Raw genomic sequence first — 16,873 nt, 5'->3', positions numbered from 1 at the left:
CACATTGATTGTTCTGCTTTAATGTGAAACGAAACTAAGGGAAGGCAGCAGGAGCTATACTTTCAACCCAACCCCCCCCCCCCGGCTAATTCTAAAAGGGGACAGATTTGTTTCAGACTTCAGTCGGCAGAGAACACTCGAGGACGACAGCATTTTTTACCTAGTGGTGGGAAGGTAATGTGTCTTTTCATATTTAAGGTTTTAGCACATTTTGTTTTGCATTTAACGTTTATGAATATCAGTATAGTCAGTTTCAGCTTGAGAAGACATTGCATTCCATCTTAATAAAAACTGCCCTTTTAAAGGCATAATTTGAAGCTGTAAAGTCAAGTCTTTTGTTACATTGCCTTTTGTGTTGTGGACAGCAATGGTCACACAGCGAAACCTGCACACTCTGTGGCTTCTGCTACTTCTCCATGTCTCTGGAAGAGCGTTCAAATTCAACATGTTCAGTGAGTCATCTAAAGTACATGTCATTTGTGTGAAAACTCAGAAAGTACTTAAATGTAATGGAGTACTTACATACTAAGTACTTAATACCTAATAATCTGAAAATGAAGGACTCTGAGTATACTGTGCAGTGCCTATTTTGTGCACATTGTCAAGCACGTGATCAAACTATAGCTTATGTGAATGGTCTGTTTGTTTGTTCTGGCCTTGGTTAATATCCACTGTGTTTGCATACAGATCGTAACCCTGAGCCCCATGAAGGAGGCGTGAGGCTGTCAGGCTCTCAAAGTATTTCAGAGGGCCGCGTTGAGGTCTACCATGATGGGAAATGGGGGACGGTGTGTGATGACGGCTGGGACATTGCTGAGGCCCAGGTGGTGTGTCGTCAGCTTCATTTCCCCGGAGCAAAAAAAGTTGTTGTTGGGAAGGACTATGGACCAGGTGCTTGTTACTTTTGTCTCTCCACCACCAGAGGGCAGTGAAATGATTGTCATGAGTGAGGAGCTGTGATTTAACATACAAAACACAAGCAGTTCAGCCCTCTGAGTGTGCTCTGTTAAATCTCCCACGGCCAATTTGATATGTAATCATTTTTATTTTACATTATGCAGCAACTGGACCTATTTGGCTTGATGACGTCAACTGTAAAGGCACCGAGAACCACCTGTTCACTTGTGCTTTCAAAGGCTGGGGACTAACTGACTGCACCCACAAAGAGGATGTGGGAGTTATGTGCGAAACAGCAGGTAGGTATTTAATCTCCTTGAAGGCAAAAAGCTGGTATTTGATCAATCACATGTTTATTCCAGTAAATTGTGTTTCCAGGCTCAAATCTGACAATCAGTGACTCTTCACATTGGCTGGACCACAGTTTCAGTCTGTCTGATGAGCTCAACAATATCTTTGACAGTGGAAGTGGCTGCGATTTCATGATATTAGCTAAGAGTGAGACTGGAAACAAACAGGAAGACGGGACCCCAGAGGTGGTTGAAACATCTGTCTGTGCACACAAAATAATCCTCTCACAATTCCCACTTTTCAATGCCTCTCAGGGTACTTCTAGCATCATGGTGGACATCACCAAATTCTGCCAACCATATTTCTCCTCTTTCATCAGGTATACATAAACTAGTACGGCTCGTATTACTTCGAGATAAAGAATTCACTAATATTACGCAGGTGGTCTGTGTGAATGTAAATATAAAGTAAAATCACCAGCAAATATTCTACTATCTGCTTCTCAATAGGTACATTTACTCTCGCAAGATAGATGTGACCTCCTCATCTGCGGAGTGCCTCCATTGGATGGCCTATAGGTTTGGGGTGAAGCAGCTGATGGAGGACATAGGCCGAATGTTCTCTAAATTCCTACCGGAGGACACTTCATTTTACACCCAGGTGTCACTGTATCAATACGCAGAGAAGACTGGGGATTTAGCTCTCCAGGAGAGTTGTATCCAATACCTAGCCTGGAACTTCCAAAACCTGACTAATTCTCCAGCTTGGGCCAACCTGCCTGTAAAGCTCCTGGGGGTCCTTTTAGCCCGCTCCGACCTGGTGGTGCCAGATGAGTATGCTCTGCTTCAGGCTGTGGAGAGCTGGATCACTGAGAAGGGTGGCTCTGTTACTTCAGAAATCCAGGCTGACCTCCTGAGTCATATTCGTTTCCCCATGATCCCTGCAGAGAAACTGTATGATCTTGAGTCCAACTCCCTCTACAGCACTCACAAGAATTTTTTCCAGGAGAAAATGCTGAAAGCGTTCCAATTTAATGTTCTGTTCTTCAGCAATCTTTCGTCTAACCCAAAGTTTGACAGAGAAGATAAAGACTACAGGCTGAGGATCTACACCTCTCAACCATGGGGCTTTGTTATCACCCTCTTGGACATGCCAAACCAATACTCCCACTACTACAGTCCACAGGGTCAGTCGTTCACCACGCCCGTTCATGGCAGCTTGATCTTTAAGAACCACAGGATTAGCTGGGAGGCAAATGTTTTCAGGAACCAATACGAATGTAGTAACAGAGGGCTGCGCTGTGAGTCGCTTCCCACGGCGAGGCTACAGTACTACAATAATCAGCAGATAAACATCGTCTTTCGGAACCGACTTCTGCTGATGTGCCAGAACAGGTACATCTGTCAGGTGCAGGACTTCAAGAACAGCTTCGCTCAAATCCATCTGAATTCAACCCACCATCTTGACTACCCCTGCCCTGATGACAAGTACACCTACATCTTTGCGGTGAGACCAGAGTATGTCTGATCCACGCTATGAGTTTGTCAGGTGATTTAATGCATTACAATCAGATACAAAATGATCCATGTGACTGTTTTTTTTTTTTTATGAATTTCTATTGATTAGCTATCCAACCATGAATGACTCAATATAATTTTCTGCTTTTTTAATGTCAAATAAAGTCCTGTATCCCTTTCTGTGTGTGTCAGTCCTTTCTTTTCAAGGGTCACAAGAGCCACATGAAATATATCTCCTAATTTGAAGTCTATTCACCTTGCACATAGAAAACAAGTGCAAATCAGTCATCACACAAATTTATTGCTTCACCCCCCTGAACTTTCCACTTAAGGAAGAACAAAGAAATTTTGTAATAAAATCATTCGCTAGAGGCTTTTGCCCAATTCTGTCCCAAATATTAACTGAACTGATTGTGACATGAACCCCGCGACTTAAATTGATATTTACTGCCATGAGCTCAGCCATTTTGTCCAACTAAGTGAAGCAAAGGGGTTCATAGACATTTATCATTAGTGATTAGTAAGAAAATGAAGGTCTGTTGGAGAGCAGTAATACACATTTGCACCAGGGGAAGAAATGAAATTAAAGCCTACACAATTCCAAACAGAACTTAATGTAGCTCTGTTGATTGTCTTTGAAATAGTAGCTCAAAGGAGAGATCGACGATAAGGTCAGTACCAAATTGTCATGTGTAAATAGAAAGGTAACACTGTAACAACAGTTCACTGATTTACAAGGGGGGTATATGTTGGAGTGTTAAGCAGCTGTGATCAATAATGTCGGGGTTTCCCTGGTTACCTGGCACCCAGAAGTACAGTGAAGGAAAGTACATTAACTTACAGCATGCGCTGGGCATAATAAGTAGGCTAGAAAGTTGAGGTACATTGTGTATTTCTTTTTTCATGTTACTACTTGCCAGATGGAAATTCTCAATACAAAATATAATCAAAGCATAATGTATTATTATTGTCACCTCCCTGGTAGTTCATAGTAGCTTGACCTTTACTTGCTGCAACATTAGGGATATTTACTTAATGCAGAATGAGCATAATATAAAGAATATTATTCACACAATGGCTACTTTTTATTAAAAATATTTTGATACTAAAACTGTATTTTATGTGTTGTATTTTGAATGTATATTTTACGTTTGAAAGTTTGTTTGCACTTTATAGCACTAATGTGAAATTAAAACACAAGAAACATTTTCTTCTCTTCATTCATAAGTAACCCCATGCCAGGCTATGTGCTCACTAAAATGTATTCACCAGGAGGTATTTCATCGCAGGGTATACTTGTTTTGCTGTGAGTAATACCTGGGTGTATTTTCATTGTTGTGTAATTTTACCCACTAAATAATAAACCCTACAAGTCATAACATATTTTTGTCTGGTTTCTCCACAGAATTTTGAAATTCTTCTTAGTCGGTTTAGGAACAATGACTTAAGCAATCTCATTAAACCGCTTGCACTCCATCATGCCATCATGAAATTTCCCAGTTTCCCCTTGTTAGAATAAAAACAGTCTGTGTTGTGACAATAAAAAAACAAAATAGCAGCATTACATTGTTTCATAATTAAAGGGAGCTACATGTATGCAGTATATGCGTGTAGGGGGACACTGGAAAGCTGTGCTGACCTCGAGAAAGGACTTCTTAAGTGCAACTTCTAGTGTTATTTGTAATATTTTATTGTAATTTAAGTAGAGTTCAGTATGGAGCCTTAAAATCAAACTGATGTTTTTTTTCATATGTTCAGTGGATGTTATGATTATGTGTAATATAAAGGGAATCACTGGAAGTAAGGAATTCACAAAGAATTTTATCAGACAAATCTGGAGTGTAAATTAGAGTTAACAGTGGATTTGAATATGTCAGGTGGACAAAAATATGACTTTAGAATAATACTCATTTGCTCCCTATTGGCTTAACTGAACAATACAGTATTTTGCCAATGCATTCACCAAATTAATATAATATATGAATATTGCTTCAGTGTTGTATTTATGGTTGTATTTATGGTTCCTATTACGACAAAGCAATCAAAACAATAACTAATCGATGCTTCTTAACAATTAATTATAAGGTTCTAGCTTGATCAGATTCACAGCAATATTTAACAACCATAAAGTACATGACCTTAACGGATCATTCAAGGCCCCGGTTAACAACGACCCCCACTGGTGCTGTTGACCTACAGGGAGCCGGTGGAAATTGGGCTACTGTTGGTCAAAAAAGGAAGGTTCATAGGCAGAGAGAGAATATGAAAAGCCAAGAATTTAGGACTGACAGTAGGGACTTTGAATGTTGGGACTATTACAGGGAAGGCTAGAGAGTTGGTTGACATGATGCAGAGAAGGAAGGTGGATATACTATGTGTCAGGGAGACCAGGTGGAAAGGTAGCAAGGCTCAAAGCTTAGGAGCAGGGTTTAAGTTGTTTACCATGGGTCAGATAGAAAGAGAAATGGGGAAATAGGGTGAGCGGAGATAGAAGCACTACATCTTGTGTAGACATTGTATCGGAAAGAGATCAGTGACTGCAAAGTGTTGGTAGGGGGAGAGTGTAGCCAGACAACACAGGATGGTGGTGTGTAAAATGACGCTGGTGGTGAGGAAGACGAAGAGGACAAATTCAGAGCAGAGGACGAAGTGGTGGAGGTTGAAAAAGGAAGAATGTCGTGTAGTTTTAAGGGAGGAACTGAGACAGACTCTGGGTGGTCAGGAAGTGCTTCCAGATGACAGGACCACTACAGCTAATGTGATCAGGGAGACAGGTAGGAGGGTACTCGGTGGGTCATCTGGAAAGAGGAAAGTGGACAAGGACACTTGGTGGTGGAACGCGGAGGTTCAGGAGGTTAAGAGCAGAGGTGAGCATTTGTGAGCGGCAATATAGTTTCATGCCTAGAAAGAGTACAACAGACGCAGTATTTGCTTTGAGGATGCTGATGGAGAAGTACAGGGGTTAGACAGATGAGGTTAGACAGGAATCTCAGTGGATGTTTTCAGATGACATTGTGATCTATAGCGAGAGCAGGGAGTAGGTGGAGGTAAATCTAGAGAGATGGATGTCTGCTACCATAAAGTCAGAGAGGCCAGATTGAGGTGGTTTGGAGATGTTCATAGGAGAGACTGGGAATCTATCGGTAGAAGGATGCTGAGGTTGGAGCTGCCAGGCAGGAGGTCTAGAGGAAGACCAAGAGGAGATTTATGGATGTAGTGAGAGAGGTCGTGAAGTTAGTTGGTGTGAGAGAAGAGGATGCAGAGGACAGAGTTAGATGGAGGCACATGATTCGCTGTTGTGACCCCTGAAAGAGAACAGTTGAATGGTAAAAAAGAAGTAGATGAACTTAGGAATCTGATGAGTTGAAAATGTAAAACATTTTCACAACAGGACCTTGCAGTTTTGTTCCCCATTTCAGGATTTACCACAGACATCTGAGTCATGCACTAGTGCATATCTGCAGGAAATGACTGTCCAACTGTTACAATTTATAATGCAATTATGGTGATGTCAAATAAAAGTGAGAGCTCCTGTAATTTTGCGTAATTTCCAATGAAACCAACTCATGACAACTAGCATGCTATGTAGAGTGGGCTCACGGTGACTAACATTCTCGGTTATACCACAAAAATTACAACTGTAATTTCTACAGGATAGAAGCCTTACTGAATAAAAAATTCGAACAATGATTATCTTACAGAAACATAGACAGCACCACACAAACACACACACACAAACACAAAATAAAATACAAATGTGGCAGCGTGTTTACAGTATAGTTGTCCCTCATTGTTTCATCCATAAAACTTACTGTCACACTCCTCTAAAGTCATTTTTAACTACTTCTTAGTAGTGTTCATTCCTTCAATACTTTTTTGTAGTTATATCCGTTGTCTAAAAACATCTTCGTCATTCAGTTCTCTCTATTCTATTGTATATTATAATTATCCACAAACACCTATAGGGATTTTGGTAGAAGGTGTTTGTTAAAGGCTGCTAAAACATAAATAATATTGAAATATTGAATAAGTTCAATATTAGATTAAAAGACTACAATCCTTATCTAGACATATGAAGCAAGCACTATGAAAGGCTGCAGAGGGACCTCTGTTCAAAGGCTATATTCTTAGTTATAAGAATAGGTATAAATGTCAGTGGGATTTTGAATGAGGTTTCAGTAAGTTACCATTACACTGCTCTCTGTGTTTTTTTCTGTCTTTCAAACTGGCATTTTTCCGCTATCTCACTGCCCCAAAATCCAATTTGTTAATGCACATTCACCATCTCACATTGTCACCAATCTAACATTGTAAAAGTGAATGAACAAGGATGGGAATTACCCCTGAGCTGTGGCTGGGTCCCATCAAAACAAAGGAGAGTGGGAAGGCGTACAGAAGTGGCTGGGTAGGGTAGAAAAGCTATGTGTTCGTTAGCTCATGTGGGAGTTAGAGGATGTGGGTCACTGCAACAGCATCCACCAGTTTCCACAATGATACCCACTTATTTTGTTTTACTGGACACTTCCTTTTGAGATTATTCCTGGCTTTGTCAGCCTGTAATTTAAAGAAAAGAAGGTTTAGGCCATTTATAAGTCCTAGGTTTGTAGTGGGTGATGTACACAGGGGTTTGCTTACATTGCACTTCTTTGACAATCTGCCATCTTTCACCAAATTAGAAGCAGATGTTAATAATCCTCATCTGAACTGGCTCCATTCTTAAGTGAGAGTTACAGTATGGGAAGAAAGCAGAGAATGGTCATGGAATGAGGTCAGCTAAAATCAGGTTGTACCCAGGGGCACGGCTACAGTATGAGCAAAGCCAACCACGTGATTCAGCATCTTAGTGGACAGGAAGCTGACTATTTGGACAGGGGGCGGCAGGCTTCGCCCAAAAGACGGCGTCTGCTGTTCCCCTGATGCTTTCGGTAAACTGCAGAGTGATACCCGGAGAACAAATCTCGGCTTTGATGTGTCACTTCCCTTCATGCGTCTTCATTTATGTCACACCCACCCAACATCTGTGCAGTTGTCTGGGTTACGTTCTATGTCTGTTAACCTCCACTTTTCTACTTCTCATCTCCGGCTTGCATAATTTATAACAATGAAGGAATTTTCCTAACTATTGGCATCCAAAAGAAAGATAAATTAACTTACCTTTAATTGAAGAGAAGCAAGGGACTATGGTCACAACAGAGATTATGTTAAATCAGTTGTCCCATTTTCCCCTCTTCTGTTGCTCTCTCTCTCTGCCTGACCTGTGGAAAAGCAACTAGACTAAATTGCTCGACTGTGGAAAAGAGTGGAAATATTTGCCACAGTGGCCAGAGCACTGTCAGTTGGTAGCCAAATATGATGTCAGGGAGCGAGACAGCCACAGCAGATACAGCCATCTCTCCCTCTCTTTTTTTCATCTGTCCTATTTGTTATTCATTGTCAGCTCTAAGCATCAGACACACCGGGGCCTTGCTGTGATCTCTTCGTTCAACAAGTAATGCAGGAGACCACAAACTAAAACCTCCTAAAATGCTCAAATGTTTCATGGCCATTGTTTCTGACCATTGTTTACACTGAGAAGTGTGATCTGAGAATTACTCCAATTTATTAAAACAACACATTAAAAAAAAAGTGTGGCAACAATGTGAAAACTGTTTTTGACCATTGTTTAACCTGTAGTGATGCCACAAGTATGTTGTAAAATACTGCAACTATTACAAGGTTACTTTTACTATTACATACTATCAAGTGTTACAGCTCCTGATGCAGATGAGGTCAAGTTTAGGGCAGCTCATGGAAGTTCAGCTTCACAAATCAAATTTATGAAAACAACAGTTCAACATTTTGTAAAATACTTATTTAATACAGTATAATCTTTACAACTTTAATATAAGCTCCTAAAATGCTCAATTTCCTGAGGTGCTGCTGCAGTGCTGAACTTTCCAGCAGAAGAACTTTACTTTGGGGCTTTGAGTAGCTCATACCGGGGATAAACGCTGCCAGATTGAATCTATTAGGTTCCTCCTGTTTTCATCAGTTGCAGTGTTTAAAGTTACGGAAAGCGATTATTTGCTGATAAACACTAAATTACACTGAGAAGTGTGATCTGAGAATTATTCAGATTTATTAAAACAATACATAAAAACAAAAAAGGTGTGGCAACAATGTGAAAACTGTTTTTGACCATTGTTTAACCTGTAGTGATGCCACAAGTATGTTGTAAAATACTGCAACTATTACAAGGTTACTTTTACTATTACATACTATCATGTGTTACAGCTCCTGATGCAGATGAGGTCAAGTTTAGGGCAGCTCATGGAAGTTCAGTTCAACATTTTGTAAAATACTTATTTAATACAGTATAATCTTTACAACTTTAATATAAGCTCCTAAAATGCTCAGTTTCCTGAGGTGCTGCTGCAGTGCTGAACTTTCCAGCAGAAGAACTGTACTGTGGGGCTTTGAGTAGCTCATACTGGGGATAAATGCTGCCAAATTTAATCTAATCTAATCTTAATTTTGGTTCCTCCTGTTTTCATCAGTTGCAATACTTATTTAATACGGTATAATTTGTACAACTTAAACATCTGTGGAGTAAATTTAAGCAACAGTGAGTAACTTGCTGAACAGTTTTCAGGTGACCAGTAAGTTACTAGTCCCAGCAAATAAATACCCTGACACATATTTCAAGTTATAACATGTCATTCTGGGAAAGAAAAGTCAAATCTGCGTACATAAAGCTCACTAGCTGCTCCCTGCTTTCAAATTTAAAACTATAACTAATTGTAGCGTATATATGAGGGAATCAAACCTTTGATCTATCTCCCCCAAACCAGTCCTTACCACCATTTAATACTGAGCCAAAATGTCCTCATGACAGTGATAATGAATAAAAAATTTTCTCACAGCAACATATAAACAGTCACAATCTAAATCCATGAAAATCCATAAAAGCTTAACGAGGCTGTCTGCCTAGTTTGTGACAGAGCGTATTCACAAAAATAATGCAATGAAGAAATCCATCAGTAATTGTGACATTTTGTGTGCATCTTTTGTCAATTTCAGGTTTGTTTTTTTCTAGATAGGTATAATGTTTGGTTATATGTTGAAAATTCTTTAATGTAAAAAAATGTGATTAAAATTGTATTCATTTTGGGGTATTAGAAACAATACGTGTGCGTGTGTATGTGTGCTTGTGTGTGTGGCTGAGGTTGACTTACCACATTTTACATGTGTCACCCCTTGTTTTTCCTATAAACAATTATCCAATCTTTAGCAATAAAATTGTGACATAGGGTGATGGGTTTGTGAGTGGAAATGTGAACTTTGGGAGCCCCTGAGCTCCAGAGCTGCTGTTCTTACTGGCTGACACTACATTAGGGGAGGAGTCTGCTGCCAGCCTTCTGCAATAAAACGTTGCTGCTCCTCACAGTAGTGGAAAACAGATTTAGAGGAGGTGACTGAGTGCAGTCCTAAATAGGAGTGAACTTCGTCTCATACCCTGTGCATGTCATAGTTTAACGAGGGAATTGTCTTTTATTCACAGAGGAGATTCTAAATCCGTTTTCTTAAAGCTTGCTGGACTGCTCAAGTGCACTATTTTTTATACGTATATATATTTTCTAGAATAGATTTCTAAGATGACCTGGACGGTGAACAGTTGTTTTGTCACTCTGGCCATCCTGTTTCTTTGGCGAGTTGAAGAAGTAGCAGAAGCCTGCAGCTGTTCTCCAGTGCATCCTCAGCAGGCTTTTTGCACCTCAGATGTTGGTAAGTTGATTCACGGCATAAAAACAAAAAAATCCAAAGCAGTAATGTCATTAATTGTTTGCATCTGTAATGCTGAAAGTTAGTTTCTGAAAAAAGAATGTGTAAATACTTAGAGAAGAAAGTTCTAAACATGCTCAAGTCCTATGTTTACAGTTACAGGGGGAGGAGGATAGAATTTTCTGACTCTCGTTCTTCTTTCCACTGCCCTCCCCTCGTTTGGTCTAATCATCTAAACTTCACAGTGACATAAATACTTTGTGTCTTTTGCAGAAATCCATTACATGTCATATTTTATTACCCTTTTTTATGATCATTTCTGGAATTTGTTTGAGCAAAAATGCCATATCATTGTACTTCACACATTCTCATGAGAAAAACATCATGCAAGTAATGCTGAGTTGTGCAAAGAATTTGCTTCCCCAAAACCTACTGAAAACCAAAGCAATTCACTCTTACTTAAAGGTCATGAGGATAGTTTCGCTCTTAAATTCTTTTATATTACAAAACACTGCTTGTTGCAGCCTTCATCACAGGCCTTAAGCTAACAAGATCCTCAACAGTGACCAGCTTGTTTAGCTATTTAAATTGGGGTTTGCTGAGGGTCATTTTTCTTGGTTGTGAGCTGGCTGTGTGTGTGGTAGGTATACAGAAGCTGCTTATTCAAAGGTTTCTCTTTACCACTGGATTCCTGCCTAAACATTTATGGCAAAGGGAAATGAGATTTCTTGGCAAATCCTTTAAAATGTTTATTTAAATTATTTTGACTTTGACACTTTGCAACTAGCCAGGTAAGATTTTTTTAAGGAAATCCATTTTCCTTGTTACAATTACTCTGAAGTTCTCAAGCAATAGGTCAGTATATAGCATCCAGTTTTCATTATGATGAATTTCGTACATTTTCCTCACTCTGCAGTGTAAAGAGAAGCATTTAAAACAATTTCTTGGTGCACTTTTTGACATTTAGTAAGGTAATGCATAGCTCGGACTACCCTTTGGATTGGTTTAAAATTGTGCTGATAGTCATCCAACCTCTCAGACTGATTCATTTAATTTGTCACGGTCTCTGAGATTAGGTCCTAACGTGACCCTGACCCCACTACTCCTGGTTCAGCACCATGGATAGACCCTCCTACCAACACAACAGCCTTTTTCAAAGCCACATCAAACTGTAGCTAAGAGTGCAGCCCACACAATTTAGGTGTTTGCAGAGTCACACAGAAGAGACTGCTCAATATTTGTGAACTTCTAAAATCACTGCTGCTGCATAGACTATGAATGGATGGCTGACTTTTTTGAGTTGGTATTTGTGGTTTGATATTTGTAGCTGGCACACTCTACATAAAGGCCATTATCTACCTATCTTATTTTATGATCTTCTGTCCTCTAAAAGCTGGACAAGTGACATGTGTGGTGTAGTAATAAATGTTGTGCTTTGTTGTTGAAAGTCTTACCTAAGTCTACAAAGAATTAGTCAACGATTGTGGTGAAATTGTTGAATGACTGAGCCACTTGCAATGTCAGTTCTGATGATGATTCACTGCACTTAATATACAACAGTTTCCACTGTGGAAGCAAAGTCAAGAGCACAACAGAGGCCAAAGCAGAGACTTTGAAAAACAGTGGCAGCAGTACAAAACCATTAATGTAAAAATCTGATCGAACTGCAGTTTTTACTGGTTACTGTCCACTTTTGCCATTGTTTAAACTTTATTTTACTAGAGCACTGCATGTTTCTAAGACACACCAGGCCAGCCTTAGTTATAAACACGTAGATGCATTTATCTTGTCTAAATAGATGGAATAGGAACAATACAAAAAAAAAAAAATGTCCTCATAAATTAAAATCCATCCCTCGGGTCTTCGGCCGAGTCAGCGGAATGCTGGATAGTCATATGGTGTGATCATTATGCATTTGCAGTTTATTTCCCAATATTTGGTCATTATACAGTGTACCTGTGCTGTTTTTGGGAAGGAGAAAATGTGAATCATTTGAGACCTTGAAAGGAAAGCTGGCTTTAATGTGACGTCCGGTATAAACACAACCCTGCAAGCTGTGTAAACAGAGCTGACATCAAAACCAGATTTCCCTTCTAAGTGGCAGATTGATTGTGTGCTTTAAACTCCAGTTTCACTAGTGATAATGGATTGAATTGACCTGTCTAGCAGGCTGGTTTGATGTGAAGCAAATTCACTTATATAAGAGAAAACGTTAAAATCAAGAAAGGTTGATGTTTTGGTGCCAGACAGATAAACTATTGTCCTGTTAAGGCGCCAATGGGAACGGAAAGGAATGATAAAGGTGAATTTATTTACGTGTCTTTTAAAGGGAGCAGCAGAGTCGTCCGACTGAATTCATAGGGTAGTTTTTCTCCTTCGATGTCAAAATATTTTGTGGCTTCTCAGAGAGGAAATGCATGTACAGGGCCTGCAATTACATGACATGGTTTTGCTTTCTTCTCTTTTCTCTCTCTTTTTCAAACACTCCCTTGACCACAACTACTACAAACAAAATGTGTTTATTGTTTAAGTAGCTAGAAAATCCGATGGGTTTATATGGTGCTTGATCAGCCAGTTCCAGTAAAATACCATCATTTTGTGTGATAACTAGTTACACATTGCATTTCAGCTCATATTTCTAAAGTACTTCATGGGAAAGACACGCGCTTTGCCACCTTAAGCAATAAGCATGGTGATTCTGGACACAGCAAATGAATAGTAATCAAAAATCTACACCTACTAATGTCCAGTAAGTTATGCATACAGCTAAAGTTATATTTCAGTTACAGTAGCTTCTTGTGTGGGTTTTTAATTACTATGGATTCTTTCTCCTGCCATTTGTAGACATGTGAAATAAGGAGTGATCTTTGTTGAACTTTTTCAGCACCACGAACTCTGTGTGTACAAGAGTGTGTAAAGTCATTTGTGAGTTGTAAACGGACAACGTGTTGACTGGGCGCAGTTTGTCATTCTAAATCATGTGTTTGTCAGAGAATCTGCTCCTTCACAGCAGCTCTGAAGCACACAGAAAAGCTTGTGGCCTGCTCAGCTCAGTGTTTTGCACATTTTCCTGGCTACAAACCGAATCCCCCGACCACCCCCTTCCCCCCCACCCCCCACCTCCCCAGCACACACACACACACACACACACACACACACACACACACACACACACACACACACACACCTCCTCTTCTCCCTGTTAACTTTGTGACAGCATTGCACTGTTTCTTTGTGTGCCTGTCCTTCTCCTTGTACACACAGGACTGTTGGGCTAATACAGCCTCTGCAATGTGACTGCTATCCCTGTCAGTTCACACTTCTGTTCCCCTGCTTGCAGAATGCAACCAACCTCATCACTCCATCACGCTTTCCTTTCGTGCACACACTCTCCTTTTTTCCCTGTTTTCCTTTCGATAAGGGTCTTTAGACCCATAAAAGGACATGTTCTGTAAGCCTTTATTGTCATCAAATTAGGACACAAATGGCTTGCAGCTTCCTACCTTCGTCATATAAAAAGCAAATAAAAAGGCTTGATCTTATTTGGTAAGAAAGCACGCAAGTGATGGTCTGAGGCAGTCAGTAGCTGCCACCATGGGAAAGAGGACTGAACTGGGACTTTAGGGAGAACATCTGGTTTACATTAGCTCTGTCGCTAGTCTCCTTCACTTAAAGGCTTAATTTCCAATGCAATTTCTAAACCTTTTTCACTGTAATAGTCACGTGGATTTAAATTTGTATCACACCAGTAATCCCTAAGTATTTATTGGCTGGCAGATGGCCCATGCTATATGATGACTCACACAAAAGAGACAGTGTTTGCGAAACACATGAGTCACATTTTTGTTGAACACTCAGTATTTGAGCTCAAAGTTCATTCGTATGGCTCTAATAATATTTTTCCACTTACACTTAGATTTTTTCCCCCTGATCCAAACAACATAAGAGTGCACGAGAGAGAAAGGGAAAGGCCGCATGTGAAAGAGAGAGGTTGATTTGCATGTCAGCACCTCTACCCAGACAGAGAGGCAGGCAGCCGAGAGGCCTGGGAACGAGGGGAGCGTTCTAGTTCAGCTTTTCAAAGATTGCTGACTGGCTTCCTCCTGTGCCGGCCCAGGAGCCCAGGGTGCAGGCAGCACACATTCCTCCCTCTGATTGCAGCTGATGAAACACTCATGTGCTTCTGTCCTCCCAGCACCTGGCACATGCAAACGAAGCCGCAGCAATGTGTTGTGGCCAATTTCTGCATGCCAAGTCTGGGCAGGGCTTAGATGAGATACAAACAGACCCAGATGCAGTTTGGTCTTAATATGATACTAGTGTTCCACTTTGCCTTTAAACAAAGTTGGTGAAATGTGGGTTGTTTGTGTCTATTTGCAGTTATCAGGGCAAAAGTAGTAGGACAACAGGAGGTTGAGATTGGCACCAACATCTACGGCAACCCAATCAATGATATCAAGTATGAAATCAAACAGCTCAAGGTACATTAAACATTGTCCCTATTCTCATTTTGTGTATGGATAACCGAATTGCAATATGAATATAATTTTCTTTCTGTCTGATATAGATGTTCAAAGGGCCTAGCCAGGATATTGATGCCATCTACACTGCTTCCTCCTCTACAGTCTGTGGAGTGACGCTGGACACTGGCAAGGAGTATCTTATCACAGGTATCACTAAAGGACATTATCATTAACACATAATGAAGTTTAGAAAACCTTGTTCCTTTATGCAATGCTTCCAGCATCCCGTCATTGCCTTTGTTACTGCCCCCTCTCTCTGTAGGAAGACTAAATAGTGATGGGAAGGTGCATGTGACACTGTGTCAGTTCATTCAGCCCTGGGAGGAGCTGACTGAGACCCAGAAGAAGAGTCTGACTCAGCGCTATGAAATGGGCTGTGATTGCAAGGTATTAACACTGGAAGGAAGTGTAATTTGCATTGCTTGTTTTAAGTTCACTCTCTGATCTTGGTTTCTGTTTCGACCCTCAGATCACTCGCTGCGCCTTCATCCCCTGCATGATCAGGAGCCCAGTGGAGTGCCTGTGGACGGACTGGGTGATTGGGAAGACAGTCAATGGAGATCAGGCAAAACACTTTGCTTGTGTTAAGAGGAGCGATGGTTCTTGTGCCTGGTACAGAGGGGCTGCACCGCCCAAAAAGGATTTCCTAGACATCGAAGACCCTTAACTCCACCACTTTCTAATGGTCTAATGGTTCTAATGGAGGAAGTCTCAAGGATCAACTGTTATTGTTCTTTTTTTGTTTGTTTTTTAATAAAGCCTTAGGGTGTGTGCTCCATATTCCGAAGTTGAATTGTTAAGTTTTTTATTGCATAATTGATTTTATTTTTATCCACAAATCTTATGAATTCAGCACTATCTCATGTTTCTGTCCCCCAAAACCAAAGCACTTGCTCATAAACCAGTGTGTTACTGTATATAGACGTTTTTGAGTCTGCACCATTTAAACTGAAGATATTTTTAAAAGTGAACTAAAGGTACAACTCAAATTGTAACAATAGTATACTGATTCACAATCACAAGAAACAAGTCCCACCCCTTGCTTTTCCTGCTTCAAATTGTTTGTATAAAGATCATTTCCTTCTTTTTTTAAGGGATAGCAAATCTGGTCATATTCAGAGAGTGGTGTGCTGGTTGTACTTTCAGATACCTGTCGCACACCTGCACACGAGACACGCTTTTGTAATCGTTTTCTTTATGTAATGCTGAATGGAATGCACTCTGAGCACAATTGTGTACTCTATGGAATTGTCTATTATGAAAAAGGACTGAACGAAGAGGATTGAATCCTTTTTTTTTTTTACTTTTTTTTTTAATATTAAAGGTCTTTTCTTTGCTTCAGTAATACAAAGAGCGGATTTTGTTTAAGGAGGTTACATGATTATATTCTTCTTTTCCTTTGGGCTCTTCCCTTTTCAGTGGTCACCACAGCGAATCATGTGCCTCCATCTAACTCTGTCCTCTGCATCCTCTTCTCTCACACCAACTAACTTCATGTCCTCCTCACTACATCCATAAATCTCCTCTTTGGTCTTCCTCTAGACCTTCTGCCTGGCAGCTCCAACCTCAGCATCCTTCTATTGATATATTTACATTTTCTCCTCTGATCATGTCCAAACCACCTCAATCTGGCGTCTCTAACTTCATCCCCAAAACACCTAACATGAGCTGCCCCTCTGATGTCCTCATTCCTGATCCTGTCCATCCTCGTCACTCCTAAAGAGAACCTCAACATCTTAAGCTCTGCTACCTCCAGCTCTGACTCCTGTCTTTTCTTCAGTGACACTGTCTCTAAGCCGAACAACATCGCTGGTCTCACCACCGTCTTGAACACCTTTCCTTTTATTCTTGCTGATAATCTTATCACAAAACACACCTGTAACT

At 40.3% G+C, this 16,873-nt stretch overlaps 2 protein-coding genes across 2 annotated transcripts; both read left to right on the top strand.

The window, feature by feature from the left end:
• The first annotated feature begins 37 nt into the window (after window positions 1-37).
• LOC137099549 (galectin-3-binding protein A-like) lies at window positions 38-2,885 on the top strand. Its single transcript, XM_067476532.1, has 6 exons — window positions 38-174; window positions 366-452; window positions 688-891; window positions 1,062-1,196; window positions 1,276-1,567; window positions 1,698-2,885. Exons 2-6 carry the CDS (start codon window positions 368-370, stop codon window positions 2,713-2,715), a joined length of 1,734 nt encoding a protein of 577 aa, XP_067332633.1. The 5' UTR covers window positions 38-174; window positions 366-367; the 3' UTR covers window positions 2,716-2,885.
• A 7,238-nt stretch (window positions 2,886-10,123) lies between these two features.
• Window positions 10,124-16,326, top strand: timp2b (TIMP metallopeptidase inhibitor 2b). Its single transcript, XM_067478017.1, has 5 exons — window positions 10,124-10,469; window positions 14,847-14,947; window positions 15,034-15,136; window positions 15,252-15,376; window positions 15,459-16,326. Exons 1-5 carry the CDS (start codon window positions 10,340-10,342, stop codon window positions 15,654-15,656), a joined length of 657 nt encoding a protein of 218 aa, XP_067334118.1. The 5' UTR covers window positions 10,124-10,339; the 3' UTR covers window positions 15,657-16,326.
• Window positions 16,327-16,873: the final 547 nt, after the last annotated feature.

The sequence above is a fragment of the Channa argus genome, chromosome 15 (assembly GCF_033026475.1).
Source record: "Channa argus isolate prfri chromosome 15, Channa argus male v1.0, whole genome shotgun sequence".
NCBI classification, from domain to species: Eukaryota; Metazoa; Chordata; class Actinopteri; order Anabantiformes; family Channidae; genus Channa; species Channa argus.
The sequence above is the reverse complement of the archived record's forward strand: the minus strand, read 5'-3'. Positions and strand labels throughout refer to the sequence as shown.